At 42.5% G+C, this 13,751-nt stretch overlaps 1 protein-coding gene across 4 annotated transcripts in view; it reads left to right on the top strand.

The window, feature by feature from the left end:
• The window catches only part of Nak (Numb-associated kinase), a 125,018-nt gene that overhangs the window by 16,211 nt on the left and 95,056 nt on the right, over positions 1 to 13,751 (top strand). For all 4 annotated transcript variants that reach the window (XM_075696111.1, XM_075696104.1, XM_075696097.1 and 1 more), the window contains exon 5: positions 10,941 to 11,062. In XM_075696111.1, the coding sequence (XP_075552226.1) occupies positions 10,941 to 11,062 (122 nt within the window). The remainder of the gene's footprint in view (positions 1 to 10,940; positions 11,063 to 13,751) is intronic.

Here is a 13,751-nt window from a genome sequence, read left to right as displayed (position 1 = left end):
CTACCATTTGTAAATTGCAATATGTGCCATAAACTAATTAGTTAATCAGTGAAACATCAACAATGAGTCGACTACTAAATTTGATTTCTCAGGCAGTTAATGTCTTCCTATGAGAGTAATCTAGCTCAAGAGGAATTGTGCTCCATGTAAGAAGAATTGTGCTCCATGTTAAACAACAACAACAATGATAAAACGGTTGAAATCTAATGTATTACACTTTGCCTAGAGAGGAGCATACTTGCCAGCTACAGAATCACTTTGATCCGCTTAAAAAGGTAAGATCATAAAATGAATTGGCAGAAAGATTGTAGCACTAAAAGTATAAAAGACTGAAGTATTGCAGGTGGAGAAATACAAGTACAATATCTGTAATGTACTGACAGTACACTACTGAGACTGTTAATACTGTACTGCAAATCAAATTGAACAGCAGTGTAGAAAGACATGTTTAAGGTGCGAGAGGTCCCGATAACCTTATTAATAATGGTCTTATTTAATAAATAGAGGCAGCGATAGCATCGAATAACCTTTCAAAAACCCATTTTGATTTTCTATGCCCTTCATTTTATGTGCTATAAACAAAATACATTTGTATGGATGTGTGAGAGCACTTTGACATCCGATTCTTTTGCAATGATAGTAATGCAATACGTTATTGCCTCCCGTAGTGACTGTGAAGTAGCTGTCTGTAAGTAATACAGAGTATCCAAAACATTAACTGCAGATCGTGTGTATATATTCCAGATCCTGCTTGGAAAGAGCGTTTCCTCCCTCCCCTCCCGTAAATATATTGAGCCATATATGCAAATAGATAACTGCACTTTAATAGTATGGATTCAAAGTTTCATTGTGTCAAGACTATTTTAGTTTGTGGGGATGCTAGACTTTCACGCTTCCCCTGATATTGTTTTCTCTGCTTGGCTCGCGTATCTTGTAATGTGGCTTCTGCGTGACTGTGTGCTGTTGGCTGTTGGTGTAGTTGCAGAATAATACGAGAGATAGCGCGAGTGTGGCGCTGCTAATGCCACCTAATGGCGAGCTTACTTGGGAGCAAAAGGGAGTACCCTTTTCCTCTTTGGCTTGAGGTCGGCCGGGTGCGCGGACATTTTGTACACCCAACGTCATGTCTTGCGGGACTTTCCTGCAAAAGGCTTCGGAGCGAAACACCATGGTGGATGAACACGATTGTTTGATTGCTCCACCGTTCACGTAACTGTACACGTGAACGATTAGGCATTGGTGAGAGCAGCATTCCGGGCAAGTTGGTAATCGATTACTCAAGTATTATTGCGCCCTCTCTTACGTCCGTGTCTTTTGTTGCGCAATAATACTCGATTAGGCATTGGTGTCCAGCATGGGGGCGAACATATGCACTCGATATCCTGTTGTGGTGAGTCGGACTTCCTCGGTTCACCAGTGCCCGTCGGCATGTCTATGGGCAGTAATTTGGCTAGTTAGCATTGGTGTATGAAAAGCACAATAAATGCCCTTGCGATTGTTTGCACTACTGCATTGTTATTCCTTTGTCCCAAGAGCATGTTTTATGCCCTGCATAGTATGCTAGACACATTGCAGAAAACATGAAATGAATCCATACTGCTGTGGGAAAAGCACTTGGAATATTATATAGGGTTGCAGAGATGTCACAAAAACAAATTTTTGTTTAAATGGGTATTAGCGTAAACTTAATGGCAATGAAGCACATTTTATGCAGCCACTGTGACTGCATACAATGTGCTTTTTGCTGTCATCCAGTTCAAGAGTGTACTGTGGTATTTTTGCATTTCAGGAATTATGAAACAAACTCGGTATTTGAAATGTTAAAGAAAAGTGAAATTTTTCAACTGAGAAATGAAATGTTTATGTGAACCCGAAGTATGAACTATGAAACGTTTCTATGAGGGGGGCAATTTGGATAATTGTAAATTTGTCTTGCTTGGTGCATACATATGCAATATGGAGTTATGCATATTTGTTGATTTCTTTGAAAAACGTGTGAGGAAAGCCTAATCCTTTATTGAAGCTGAAAGTTCTTAGCAAAACCAAAGCACTGGGGAAGGCCACATGGAATAAATACAGTGATTTAACTCTTGCATTGAATGCACCAAATTGCACCAAATGAGATTTCCTGTACAATCCTAGTAAACACATTTTGTTCCCAAGTGTGCCAAAATTGGCAACTGCGCGAAATTTGTGTGGACGATGTGGTTTCCAGACGTGCATAGCACGCATGTCTAAAGCGGCCTTATAAATCAAACACTGCATTATATCTCTTGCCGACCAATAATTTGGGCTCGATGGGGACCACTAAACGTCCGAATAATTGGGAGTCCTAATTGTTAGATTCAGCAGAAAACAAGTGAATTTATTCCACAATTGGCTAAAAAAGTAAGCTGTATTCTTTGATGACCACTTTCATGGATACTTGCACTTTCACAGGATTTCGCGTGACTAGCATCAGTCACCTTGGCGTCTAGGAGTGACGCCATTCTTGTCACTTCCAGGGACGCTATCATCCGTCATCGTGTGCGGTGCTAGTCATGCAAAATGTTGGGAAAGTATCTGCAAAAGTAATCATTCAATAAGGTTTATCAACATGTCGCTGCATGCACATATGCTTGTCTGATTTGGGCAGTCCGTATCTCTACATTTGTCATGCTGTTGCCACAGATAGATGAAAAGTACTACAATCAATGCATGCACTGAATCTTCAACCCCTGCCAACATAACAAGGCCGCGATTTTGTAGCGATGTATTTTCCGATGACACTCTTTTTCACATGTCGTCAGTTGTAAAAGAGACGCTTTGACTGTGTTATCAATGGGATCAGTTGGCCATGAGTGGTGGATGGTAAGAACGTCATAGAATTGAACGGAAAGCATCGCTACAGAATTTCTGCCCAGGAGTAAGCTGCACTGCGATAGCTGAGTGACGGCAGGTTTTATAGCAAAAGTCATTGTCCGGCACCATGACTGTTGCACTTTGTTGTATCTTGGGTTAATAACCCGTGCTTGTTAGCAATCTGATTTTGGAGTTTTCTCTGCGCCATGCCCGAGAGTCGACAAATTCTGCTGTAGTGCCTTTGTGCGTTGCCGAGTGGAGGGGCGTCGTGCCTTTTCCTGATAGTTGCTCATAGGGTGAGCCTAGCGCAAACCCATCTCCATAGCTTTAAGGTGTTCAAAATTTCATTTGTCCTTGTACATTAAGTCTATGGTGCCATGAAAAAGTCAGAATAATCGAGCATGTCTTAATAATCGAGCAATGAATTATTGGTGACTGTACAATCAGTCAGTGTCAGTTGTGAACCAGCCAGTTGCTGAGAAGAGACTTAAAATGTTTAGAGAAAAAAAAATACAATTAAAAAGTGCATCATCATCATCATCCTATGTTATGTTCATTGCAGGACGAAGGCCTCTCCCTGCAATCTCCAATTATCCCTGTCCTGCTCCAACAGATTCCAGTTAGAACCTGCGAATTTAATTTCATCAGTCCACCTAGTCTTCTGCCATCTTTGACTGCACTTCCCTTCTTTTGGCACCCATTCTGTAACCCTAATGGTCCACCGGTTATCTAACCTACGCATTACATGACCTGCCCAGCTCCATTTCTTTTAATGTCTCTGATCTACTGCTCTCTGATCTACACCGCTCTCTTCCTGTCTCTTAATGTTGCGCCTAACATTCTTATGTTCCATTGCTCTTTGCGCGGTCCTTAACTTGTTTTCAAGCTTCTTTATCACTCTCAAAGTTTCTGCCCCACCCGCCGTGGTTGCTCAGTAACTATGGTGTTGGGCTGCTGAGTACGAGGTCGCGGGATCGAATACCGACCACGGCGGCCGCATTTTGATGGGGGCTAAATGCGAAAACACCCATGTACCTAGATTTAAGTGACGTTAAAGAACCCCAGGTAGTTGAAATTTCCGGATTCCTCCACTACGGTGTGCCTCATAATCAGAAAATGGTTTTGGCACGTAAAACCCCATAACCTAATTTAATTTTTTAAGTTTCTGCCCCATATGTCAGCACCGATAGAATGCATTGATTGCACTCCTTTCTTTTTAACGATAATGGTAAGCTTCCATTCAGGATCTGACAACGACTGCCGAATGTGCTCCAACCCATTTTTATTCTTCTGTAGATTTCCTTCTCATGATCAGGGCCCCCTGTGAGTAATTGACCTAGGTAAACATACTCCTTCAGACTCTAGAGGCTGACTGGCGATCCTGAACTCGTTTCCTTGCTCGGCTACTGATTATTATCTTTGTCTTCTGCATATTAATCTTCAACTCCACTCTTACACTCTCTCTCTGTTAAGGTCTTCAATCATTTGTTGTAACTCGTCTGCAGTGTTGCCGAATATAACAATGCCCTCGGCAAACCGAAGGGTGCTGAGATATTCGCTGTAGATTCTTACTCCTAAGCCTTCCCAGTTTAATAGCTTGAATACTTCTTCCAAGCATGCAGTGAATAGCATTGAAGAGATTGTCTCTCCGTGTCTGACCCCTTTCGTTATAGGTATCTTCCTATTTTTCTTGTGGAGAATTAAGGTAGCTGTGGAATCTCTGTAGATACTTTCCAAGATATTTACGAAAGCATCCTGTACTCCTTGATTACGTAATGCCTCTGCGGCTGCTGGTATCTCTACTGAATCAAATGCCTTTTCGTAATCTATGAAAGCCACGTAGAGAGGCTGATGCAGTCTGCGGATTTCTCGATTGCCTGATTGATGACATGGATGTTATCCATTGTAGAGTATCCCTTCCTGAAACCTGCCTGTTTCTTGGTTGACTGAGGTCCAGTGTTGCCCTTATTCTATTGGAGATTATCTTGGTGAATATTTTGTATAATGCTGGAAGTAAGCTAACGGGCCTATAATTTTTCAGATCTTTAAAAGTCTCCCTTTTTGTGGACTAATATAATGTTTGCATTCTTCCAGTTTCCTGGGACCCATGAAGTTGGTAGACAGTTTGTATAAAGAGCCACCAGTTTTTCACTCAATATGTCTCCTCCATATTTGATTAAATCGACTGGTAGTACTTCTTCTCCTGCCGCTTTTCCCCATTTCATGTCTTACAAGGCCCTTCTAACTTCATCGCTAGTTATAGAAGGGGCCTCTGTAACCTGTTCATTACTGCTTTGAGTGGAGGTATCGTGGCTGCTTTGGGTACTATACAGGTCAGTGTAGAATTCTTCCGCTGCTTTTATTATATCTTCGAGATTGCTGATGATATTGCCCTGCTTATCTTTTAGTGCATACATCTTGATTTGTCAAGTTTTCTTCTCACAGATTACTGGCTGTGTCCATTTTTACTGCTTCCTCAGTCTTTCTCGTGTTATAATTTCGAATATCCCTCATTTTCTCCTTGTTGATTAGTTTTCACAGTTCAAAGAATTCTATCTGATCGCTTGAGTTGGACACTTCCATTCCTTGTCGTTTCTTTATTAGGCCCTTGTTGCTTGGGAGAGCTTACCTACTGGTTGCCTTGGTGCCTTACCTCCTACTTCAATTGCTGCTTCTGAAGCCTAGTTACGGTTTCATTCATTGCCTTTATGTCATCTTCATTTCTCTGTTCTAAGCCTATATGTTTGTTTGCAAGTGCCAACCTGAATTGATCTGCTTTTACCCTTACTACGTCTCAGTTGGCCTGTTTCTTCTTGATCAATTCTACTCTTTCTCTGTTCAAATTGAGGTGAATCCTAGCCCTCACTCCTGCACTATGCTGGGATCAACAGAAAGTATGAAATCAATTTCATTTCTTGTTTCATCATGAGGGCTTTTCTGGATCCACTTTTTGTTCCTACACTTCCTGAAGGTGTTCATTATTTGCAGCTTGTTCCTTGAATCGACGCCGTAGTTGCCAATTGCTTGTTCACCAGCCTGCTTTTTCCTCACTTTTGCATTGAAGTCACCCATGACTATAGTATACTGAGTTTGCACTTTTCTCATCGCTAATTCAACATCATAAAACTGATCTACTTCATCATCGTGACTGGATGTTGAAGCATAGGCTTGTACTGCCTTTAATCTGTACTTATTAAGTTTGATTATGACTACTGCTACCCTCTCATTAATGCTGTAGAATTGGTGTTATCTAAAGCAATGCTTGAGCGTTACTATGGGCTCAAGGAGGCTGGCCTGGCTCAGAACATTAATGACATTGAGTCTGGTGAGGTGTTGCTGGCTAATGCTAACTCTAACATTGCTGAAAATATGGCTTAGCTAATAAAGACTCTAAGGTAGCATCTCAGTAGCTTTACTCATTTAGCAATAAATGAATTGCAGCATGCTGGGTGAACAGGTTTGTTGTCTTTATTTAAATTAAAGGGATACTCAAATTTAGGCTTCCCTTTTTTGTATATAGAGGTGGAACAGCATTGTTTTACAGCAAGCAAATACATTCTGGAATGGCACTTGTCAATTTTAAGAGTTTGAAAGTGCCTTTAACATGTCCAGCAGTTGGCATTCATTTGTTCCAGTGTGCCCTGAAATCTGTTTTTAGGTGCTCCAAACTGCTTCAGAAATTGCTCCAAACCTCAATTGGTCAGTCTACGAGCAGTCTACGCAAGCTTTCGCCCTTCTACATGTTCAGACGATACACCCCTCTGCCAGTTGGTCAGTTTTAGAACAAGTAGAACCACCGCTCTGTATGTTGGAAGTTGCTGTAGTTCCAGGATAGTAAAGTCGAACCCACTTATAACGATACCCGTTTTAACAATATATTGGCTATAACTATGAGAAGCAGCTGCACCGTCAACTTTTGTATGTGTTGCACGGTGAAATAACCTGCTTACTACAATGCCCCGATGCCGCATTATCGGTTATAACGATAAAATTTGGCTGCTGGGTGTCCGAGCCGAAAGGTAGTGAAGTGCGGAATCCTTGAAAAGAAAAAAGAATGAAAACGAGAAATTTTAGCCGCTGCAAGATGGGTCGCTGCTCCAGCAGCCGCCGCGCGCTAGTTTTCCAGCCATCTCCGCACGCCTCTCTTCTGTTGCCCTTTCACCCTTCCAAACACGAATGGGCTGTGCCCATAGCTCTAAGCCACCCCACCTTCCGAAACACAATTGGACTGCGTCAACCGTGCTGCTCGCAGGTTGCTAGCATATTTATCGCTATCTCCTCATTCAGCGCAGTTCTGAAAACAGCTTAATTGCGCGCGTTCGACTTTGTTGGTTGCGTCGAAATCGTTCCTGGCTATGCGGTTTCTCAGCCTCGTTTGACCAACAGTTCGTTTGACTCGCCGCCGAAACGGAAGATGGCTGATCCGCCTGCTAATCATCGGCAATGCATGACATTGCCGGTGAAAACAAAGCGCACGGCTATAGATTTGGAAACTAAGTGCTTCTAACAGATTAGGCAATCGTATAGTGACGGTGACGACGGCAGGAATGATGCGGTAGGGCAGGCTGCCTCAACGTTGTCCTCGCAGGAGGTCCGGCAGATAATTCAGTCCCTCCGGGGCTTCGTTTTCGCAAGGAACTTTCCGCTGCACTATGTGGAGCACCTGGATGCCTTGGAGGATGTAGACAAGTTTCGTGTAAAGCATGCAAGGCTGATGGACATAGGGTTTTCTCGTGCAAGCCAGTGAGAAGTGCTTGGCGAGATGCTTGTGGTGACCTTACCTCAGTATTTCTTCTGGATTTCTCAAGCTTACAGGCTGCTGCGGCAGCCTTCTCGCAATCTTTAAAAAGCCCCTTTTGGGGCCACCAAAGCGATGCCTCGGCTGTGCTTGCATATCGGCGGCTGTGCCGCCTATGACCCCTCTTTGCAGTTGTTATAGCAGTGCTATTCTTTAACACTGACAGCCGCGGCTTGTTACATGCGATTGAAGCTCCCAGAAAGCAGTTAAACGAGTGAGCACAATCAGCAGCTGGATGGAGGAAGGTGCTGGGGAGGGGCACTGACCTCTCTGCTATTAGTTTTCTCACATCAGCTCTGCCATTACCCTGTTTTGATTTTTTCATGCGACCCGTTTAAAACAATTATTGGTTATAACGACGGAATTTTCGTGGCCCTTGAATGTTGTTATAAGTGGGTTCGATTGCAGTACATCTTTTACTGCATGTCCAAGTCTTTAGGCTGTATCTACTGCTTTGCTGTTTTGGTTCATGGCTTGTGCTGTACAGATCATGAGGCTCCACAACACTATAGTTCAGTACAGGGAAAACTTGTAATGTAGCAATATAACCAATTCACTTGCTGAGCCATAAAACTATTACTTTGCAGATGCAGAAGTTCCGTTCAACTTGTGATGGTTTTGCAAAATTTTAGCACTTTTGTTCTGTTATTGTATACACTTTGTGCTAGAAAGTACAAGTGCCTTCATAAACGAGGATGGCTACACGTTATCTGTGTTATCTTCCCGATACACACCTCTTGCCGGTGAAAACTTTTTTTCAATTTTGCTTTTTTCACTTATTTACCTGCCTGTGCAGGTTATTTAACAAGTTATATGTGATTGTCCTGAATAGCACTGTGCCAAATTCATTATTAGAATGTTTCAAATACGTAATAAAGGGATACAAAAAAAGTTGAGCTGCGTTAGTTAATTACCCTTATACAATACCAAAAAATTCACTCTTATCATCAGAAAAAACTAGGTAAACCAGAAAACACAAATGACAAACAGCTGGCGACACTGCCTTTAAGTTTACTTGGACCTAGTTAATCCTTAGTTGGTAATGGCTACATTGTATTATAAGAGAACCAAACTCTGCACTTGGAAAGTTTCAAGAACTTTTACTGATCCACAGCGGCCCAAATATGAAAGTACAGCAGAATCTTGTTAAACAGAACCTCAAGGGACTGAAGAGAGATGTTCTGATAAACAGAAGTTCTGTTTATCGAGAAAGATGTGCAGGTGTGAAGACACTGTACGTTACACAGCTACTTCGAAAGAAAAAAAACCCACAGAAACTAGCATTGGCTTCGTGGCATGTTAGAGATTTTTTTATGGGTGTATGGTTGTATTTATTCAGAAAGGAATGGAAATTTGTGGGGACATCTTTTTTTGTGATGTCACAACCATGTGATTGCTCTATGCGACGTCACTTGTCGCTGTTGCTTGAATATAGCGTGCATGTGGTTGCCTCTTTACAGCATCTATCAGTACATAGATATTGAATAACTAAAATTTCTTCATTCTAACATTAACTCATCTCATCTTTCGAAGAATGATGATTTGTTTTGGCACTTTGTCTTCTACATGCGCTTTTTTTTAGATGTAGAATCATGGGAATGTATGCTATGTCAGAGCCGGCTATCCTACACATGCGCTCTTCATGACCTTAAAGGGACACTAAAGGCAAACACTAAGTTGACGTGGACTGTTTACATACCATTCCAGAAATCTCGCAATGCTTGTTTCGGGCCAAGAAAAGACTTAGTTTACGAGAAAATTGCATCTGTAGGGTCCGAATACCTTTTTGAAATTCAAGTCTCCCGCTACCCAACCGGGGAAGTGGTGACGTTGCATACGCCATCACCACCCTTTGCTGCCGTCGGTGAGTAAAACGACGCCTGACAGACGGTGGTACCGAGCCAAGACAGAGTGGTAGATTTGCCGCTGCAGCTGCTTTTTTGGTCGAGTGGCGTAGACCGTTCGGACATCCCGCGAAATCACATGGAAGTGGAGTTCTCTGCTACTTGCAGTTTGTGCTAGTTTCACGAGCCAGCAAACCTAGCGCAGCACTACGCGATAACGAAACTAGTGAAACGTGAAAGCGTAGGCGGCGTGGAGCCAAGTGAAAATGAAACCTTTCGACCGCCCGCATCATTGTCAAGGGTAATTTCAATGAGTTTCTTTTTCCAAAAATGAAATACAACTGGACAAGTAGCATTTTATTTCATCTTATAATACAATACAAGGATGTTTGTTGCAATGAGTGGTTGAGTACTAGTGACAGAATGTAACTGAGGAATGGTTTCGTCATCGGGCAAGTGCTTGAATGTCCTGGAGAGTCCCTAATAATGTCCTGCATTTACCTCAATTTCTCGATTAGTAAGGCTCTGTTCGTGATAATATTGACGCCTTAGAGATTCTGGAGTACCAATCTATCACTTTAGCTTGAGACTTAGTATTTCCCTTTAGTGTCCCTTTAATGTGAAGCCATATTTTTCACATACCGACACTTTTAGTTTTTCCTTGAATGTCAAAAGATAGAACTGTTTACTTGGTGGTGCTGTCTGTTTATTACCAATTCGTATGTTTCTTGATGCTCCAACAAATCATTAACAATTTTTTTTTTGTGTGTGTACTTTCCCAGAGTCAATTTGCACCTATGTGTAAGTGCCTCGCTGGTGTCACCCGTTTTATTTTTTGTGCCTTCTTGGTCTTGATATGATTTTATTTTTTCCAGTTTTTAGTCAATAGTTCATTTGTTTTCATTACTTCCTGTTGACTGCTTTCCATTTGCCGTTTCTCTTTATAGTTACAATAACTATGTAATGTTTTCTTTTTCTCTTTTATATTGTTTGTTGTGTTTATTATTACATTCTTGTACTCCTACTCCTGCCGTAGCCCCTCCATGGGCTGCAGCATGTGTAAATAAGAGAAATAAAATGGCACAATGCCTAATCAACCTTTAATGTTAATGTGGCTTTGAAGATATTCATGGCAAACTGGGAATTTGCTAATAATGTGCTTGTCCTTGTATCACCATGCCATACTCTTCTGGCGAAGCTCAGTTACAAAATTCAGTTACAAAACTCTGTCACCACCCTGTTTAGATACTTTGGGGTTATCTTGTGAGCTGCAGAAAATGAAAGAGCCTTGTAGTGTAAAAATAGCTGGGAACTAAGTCCTTCTAGAACAGTGTTCTTCCTCCTTGGCATCCACACTTAAAATTTGGTATTTTTTGTGCCCAACCTAAATATACCTTTTGTGTAATTGTGCTTGGTATGTGGCCTCAGTATTGAGTTTCTACATGCGGGGGTTTCAGGTGGAAAATATTCTAATCAGCGACTCTGGCCACTATGTACTCTGCGACTTTGGGAGTGCCACTGCCAAGAGCCTCAATCCTCAGGTGCAGGGAGTGGCAGCAGTGGAGGAGGAAATCCTCAAGTAAGTAGCTTGACAAAATATGCATATTTTTGGGCTGCAGTTGTATTAGCTACTCAATCAGCTTCTATGGTGAATCTTGTCACAACTAAGTCGTCATGAGGCAAGTAGTGGCAAGCTGTAGTTGCAACTGCTGGTGATCATGCAGCCAAGCACTGCTCAAACTGTAGGCAGGATGACCCATCAGATCAGCAGCAGTCCCCTTTGCATGCTTATTTATTTATTATTAAAGTGAAACTTCCTTTGGTTTTTCGTGCCATTTTGTGTGGATGGATGTTTGGGTGAGTAAACTGTGCTGGTCTTGTAGACAGCATAATCAAGGCTCGGCCAATCTCTGAGATAGTGTAATCAAAGATGGTTGCTTGATGGGTGGATCCTGATACCAGTATACAGCAAGTTTCGTCACAAGGGTTTATTAATATGGGGATCCGGAAGGCAGTGCAACGTCGCAACACCCACTCGCCTCATATCAGTAATCAGTTAAGCTAACCAATAACTCCTTAGCACCATATTGCAGCAGTTTTGCCGGGAAGCTATTGATTGATTTTGACAATAATCTTCCAGTGGTTTCTGCCCAATTATTACTGCTGCTACTACTTGTACTAACTACTACTTTGCAATGAATGAATAGAATTTATTGATAGGAAAGACAGAGAGGTCGACCTGAGCTAGTGCGCTCTAGTCTGCTACTCTGCACTGGGGAAGAGGGAAGGGGAGTGAAAGTATTGGAATGGATGATGATGATAAGAGAAGTGGTGAGTGCTTATGTACATGAGACAGTTGCCTCGCTAGAGCCGCTCGTCGAGCTTGGTGTCCTGCAGGAACTTCAACAATACTTTTGTTGCACGCATTGAAATTGCAGTGTCAGGCCATGGGCCAAGGATAGCTTCCTCCGACAGTAGTTGCCTGCCAACGCTGGCTAAGAAACTGTCTAACGTCCTTTGCTCCAGCATATATGCTGGGCAGTCGCACAGTACGTGTTGCAGTGTTTCGGGCATCTGGCAGTGTACACAATCAGGGCTGTTCGATTGGCCGATGAGGTGTGCGTAGCGACGGGTGAAAGCAACGCCGAGCCGAATCCTGTGTAGCAATGATGTTTTGCTCCGTGTAAGCTTCGGGGGCAAACAGAATTTACCGTCTGGGTCAATCATATGTAGACGTCTGTGAATGTTATCAGAGTGGGCTCTGTAAGCCTTTGTAAGGTCCTGCATGAGTGCCTTGATCATGGAGTTGGTGTCAGGTCGCGAGTAGGCAATCCGTACTTCATCAGAGGAAGAGGAGGCCGATCTTGCCCCACACCTCCTAGACAAGAAGGCCTGAGTGCTCGGCGAGTGACGTCACGGAGAAGAGGCCAGCGGCACGCTCGGGGATACTGGTTGAATGAAGGGATCGCGGTTTGGTTCACCTAGCAGCCGTATGCTTTTATTGACCACTCCACACTTTTTCTTCAGTCGAAACTGCGGAATGAGCAGCAGGCACCTTATAAAGCATTTATTTAGAGGCACAGATACAAAACAGCTTTGTAAAGCTTGTGCAGGTATTGATGCCAGCAGCTTCTTATAGCGTCGCGCTTTGTCGTCTCTGTAATGTACGTTTTTTGTGTATCGTAATAATTATTATTATTTATTATACCCCACACTTCATACCTATTACTTCAAATAAATTGAATCCATAAAAACTTTCCTTCCGTATTTTTGTACTTATGGTTTTTATGGCGCGGCAATGATAAATGTAACGCACTCTATTAGCTTCACAATCGCGTATGAACAATTTTATTGGGGACACATGTACTTATTCCAATCTAGAATATGCTTAAACGAATAATTTCGCTTTCGACGCACTAATTACCACACTGCACTAATTTACAACAACTGAAGTAAGTATATATAGAAACGGAATATAAAACATTCGTGCAGCTATTTACAAGGAAACAGCTGCCTTATTGCGCAGAGTTTCAGCTTTTCTTTTCCTTGCCTTAGCATTGGCATCCAGTATTTTGTCGTTCATCTTGCAGCAGCAGTTCTTCATTAAAATATTCTTGCTACACCACAAGAGGTACCTTAACACAAATTCACACTTGTGTCCATCCTCGCAAGCGTCGAACTCTGAAGAATCATCACTGACGAGCAGTTCAAGCATGAGGTCAGTGACTAAACGACGTTGGTTTGGCAGATTAATAAATTTCTCTTTCGCTGATAGTTGCTTAACAACCACGTAGTTGTGTGCGACAGCGTTGGCGGCAAATATAGCTGGATAGACAAGTCCTCCCCTGCCAAGTTGTTTCACAAGGTCGTACCGTCCATCCGAGTCTGAAACTGATGTCAACCTTTTCTCTGTCAGTGCGTCCCTGCATTTCGAACAGTTGAGCTTTTTCAACGAAGCGTACACGGCATAGCTACAGGATCATCCCTCGAGGTGCTTGGCTTGGAAAGATAAGGTGCACATTGACGAAACTTTGATGGGTCTGCGCCTGGGCGAAGACGCAGGCGTGAGAGTGGTGCAGTGACGGTGTGCCCTGTAAGGTCGTCGAGGTGAGAGACCTCCCGCACGATGTCAGCCTCAATGAACTGAAGTTCACAAACCTAGAAGGAAGTTAAAAGTTGTTCTAAACTTTATTGTAACATTCTTGATTTAAAGGCACTTTCTGTAATTGGGCAATTAACCTTCCCGTATTTTTCAAAAGTAACTATTT

This window comes from Dermacentor variabilis, chromosome 1 (genome assembly GCF_050947875.1).
Source record: "Dermacentor variabilis isolate Ectoservices chromosome 1, ASM5094787v1, whole genome shotgun sequence".
NCBI lineage: Eukaryota > Metazoa > Arthropoda > Arachnida > Ixodida > Ixodidae > Dermacentor > Dermacentor variabilis.
Note: the sequence above shows the minus strand (reverse complement) of the source record. Positions and strands in the feature narration are given on the sequence as shown.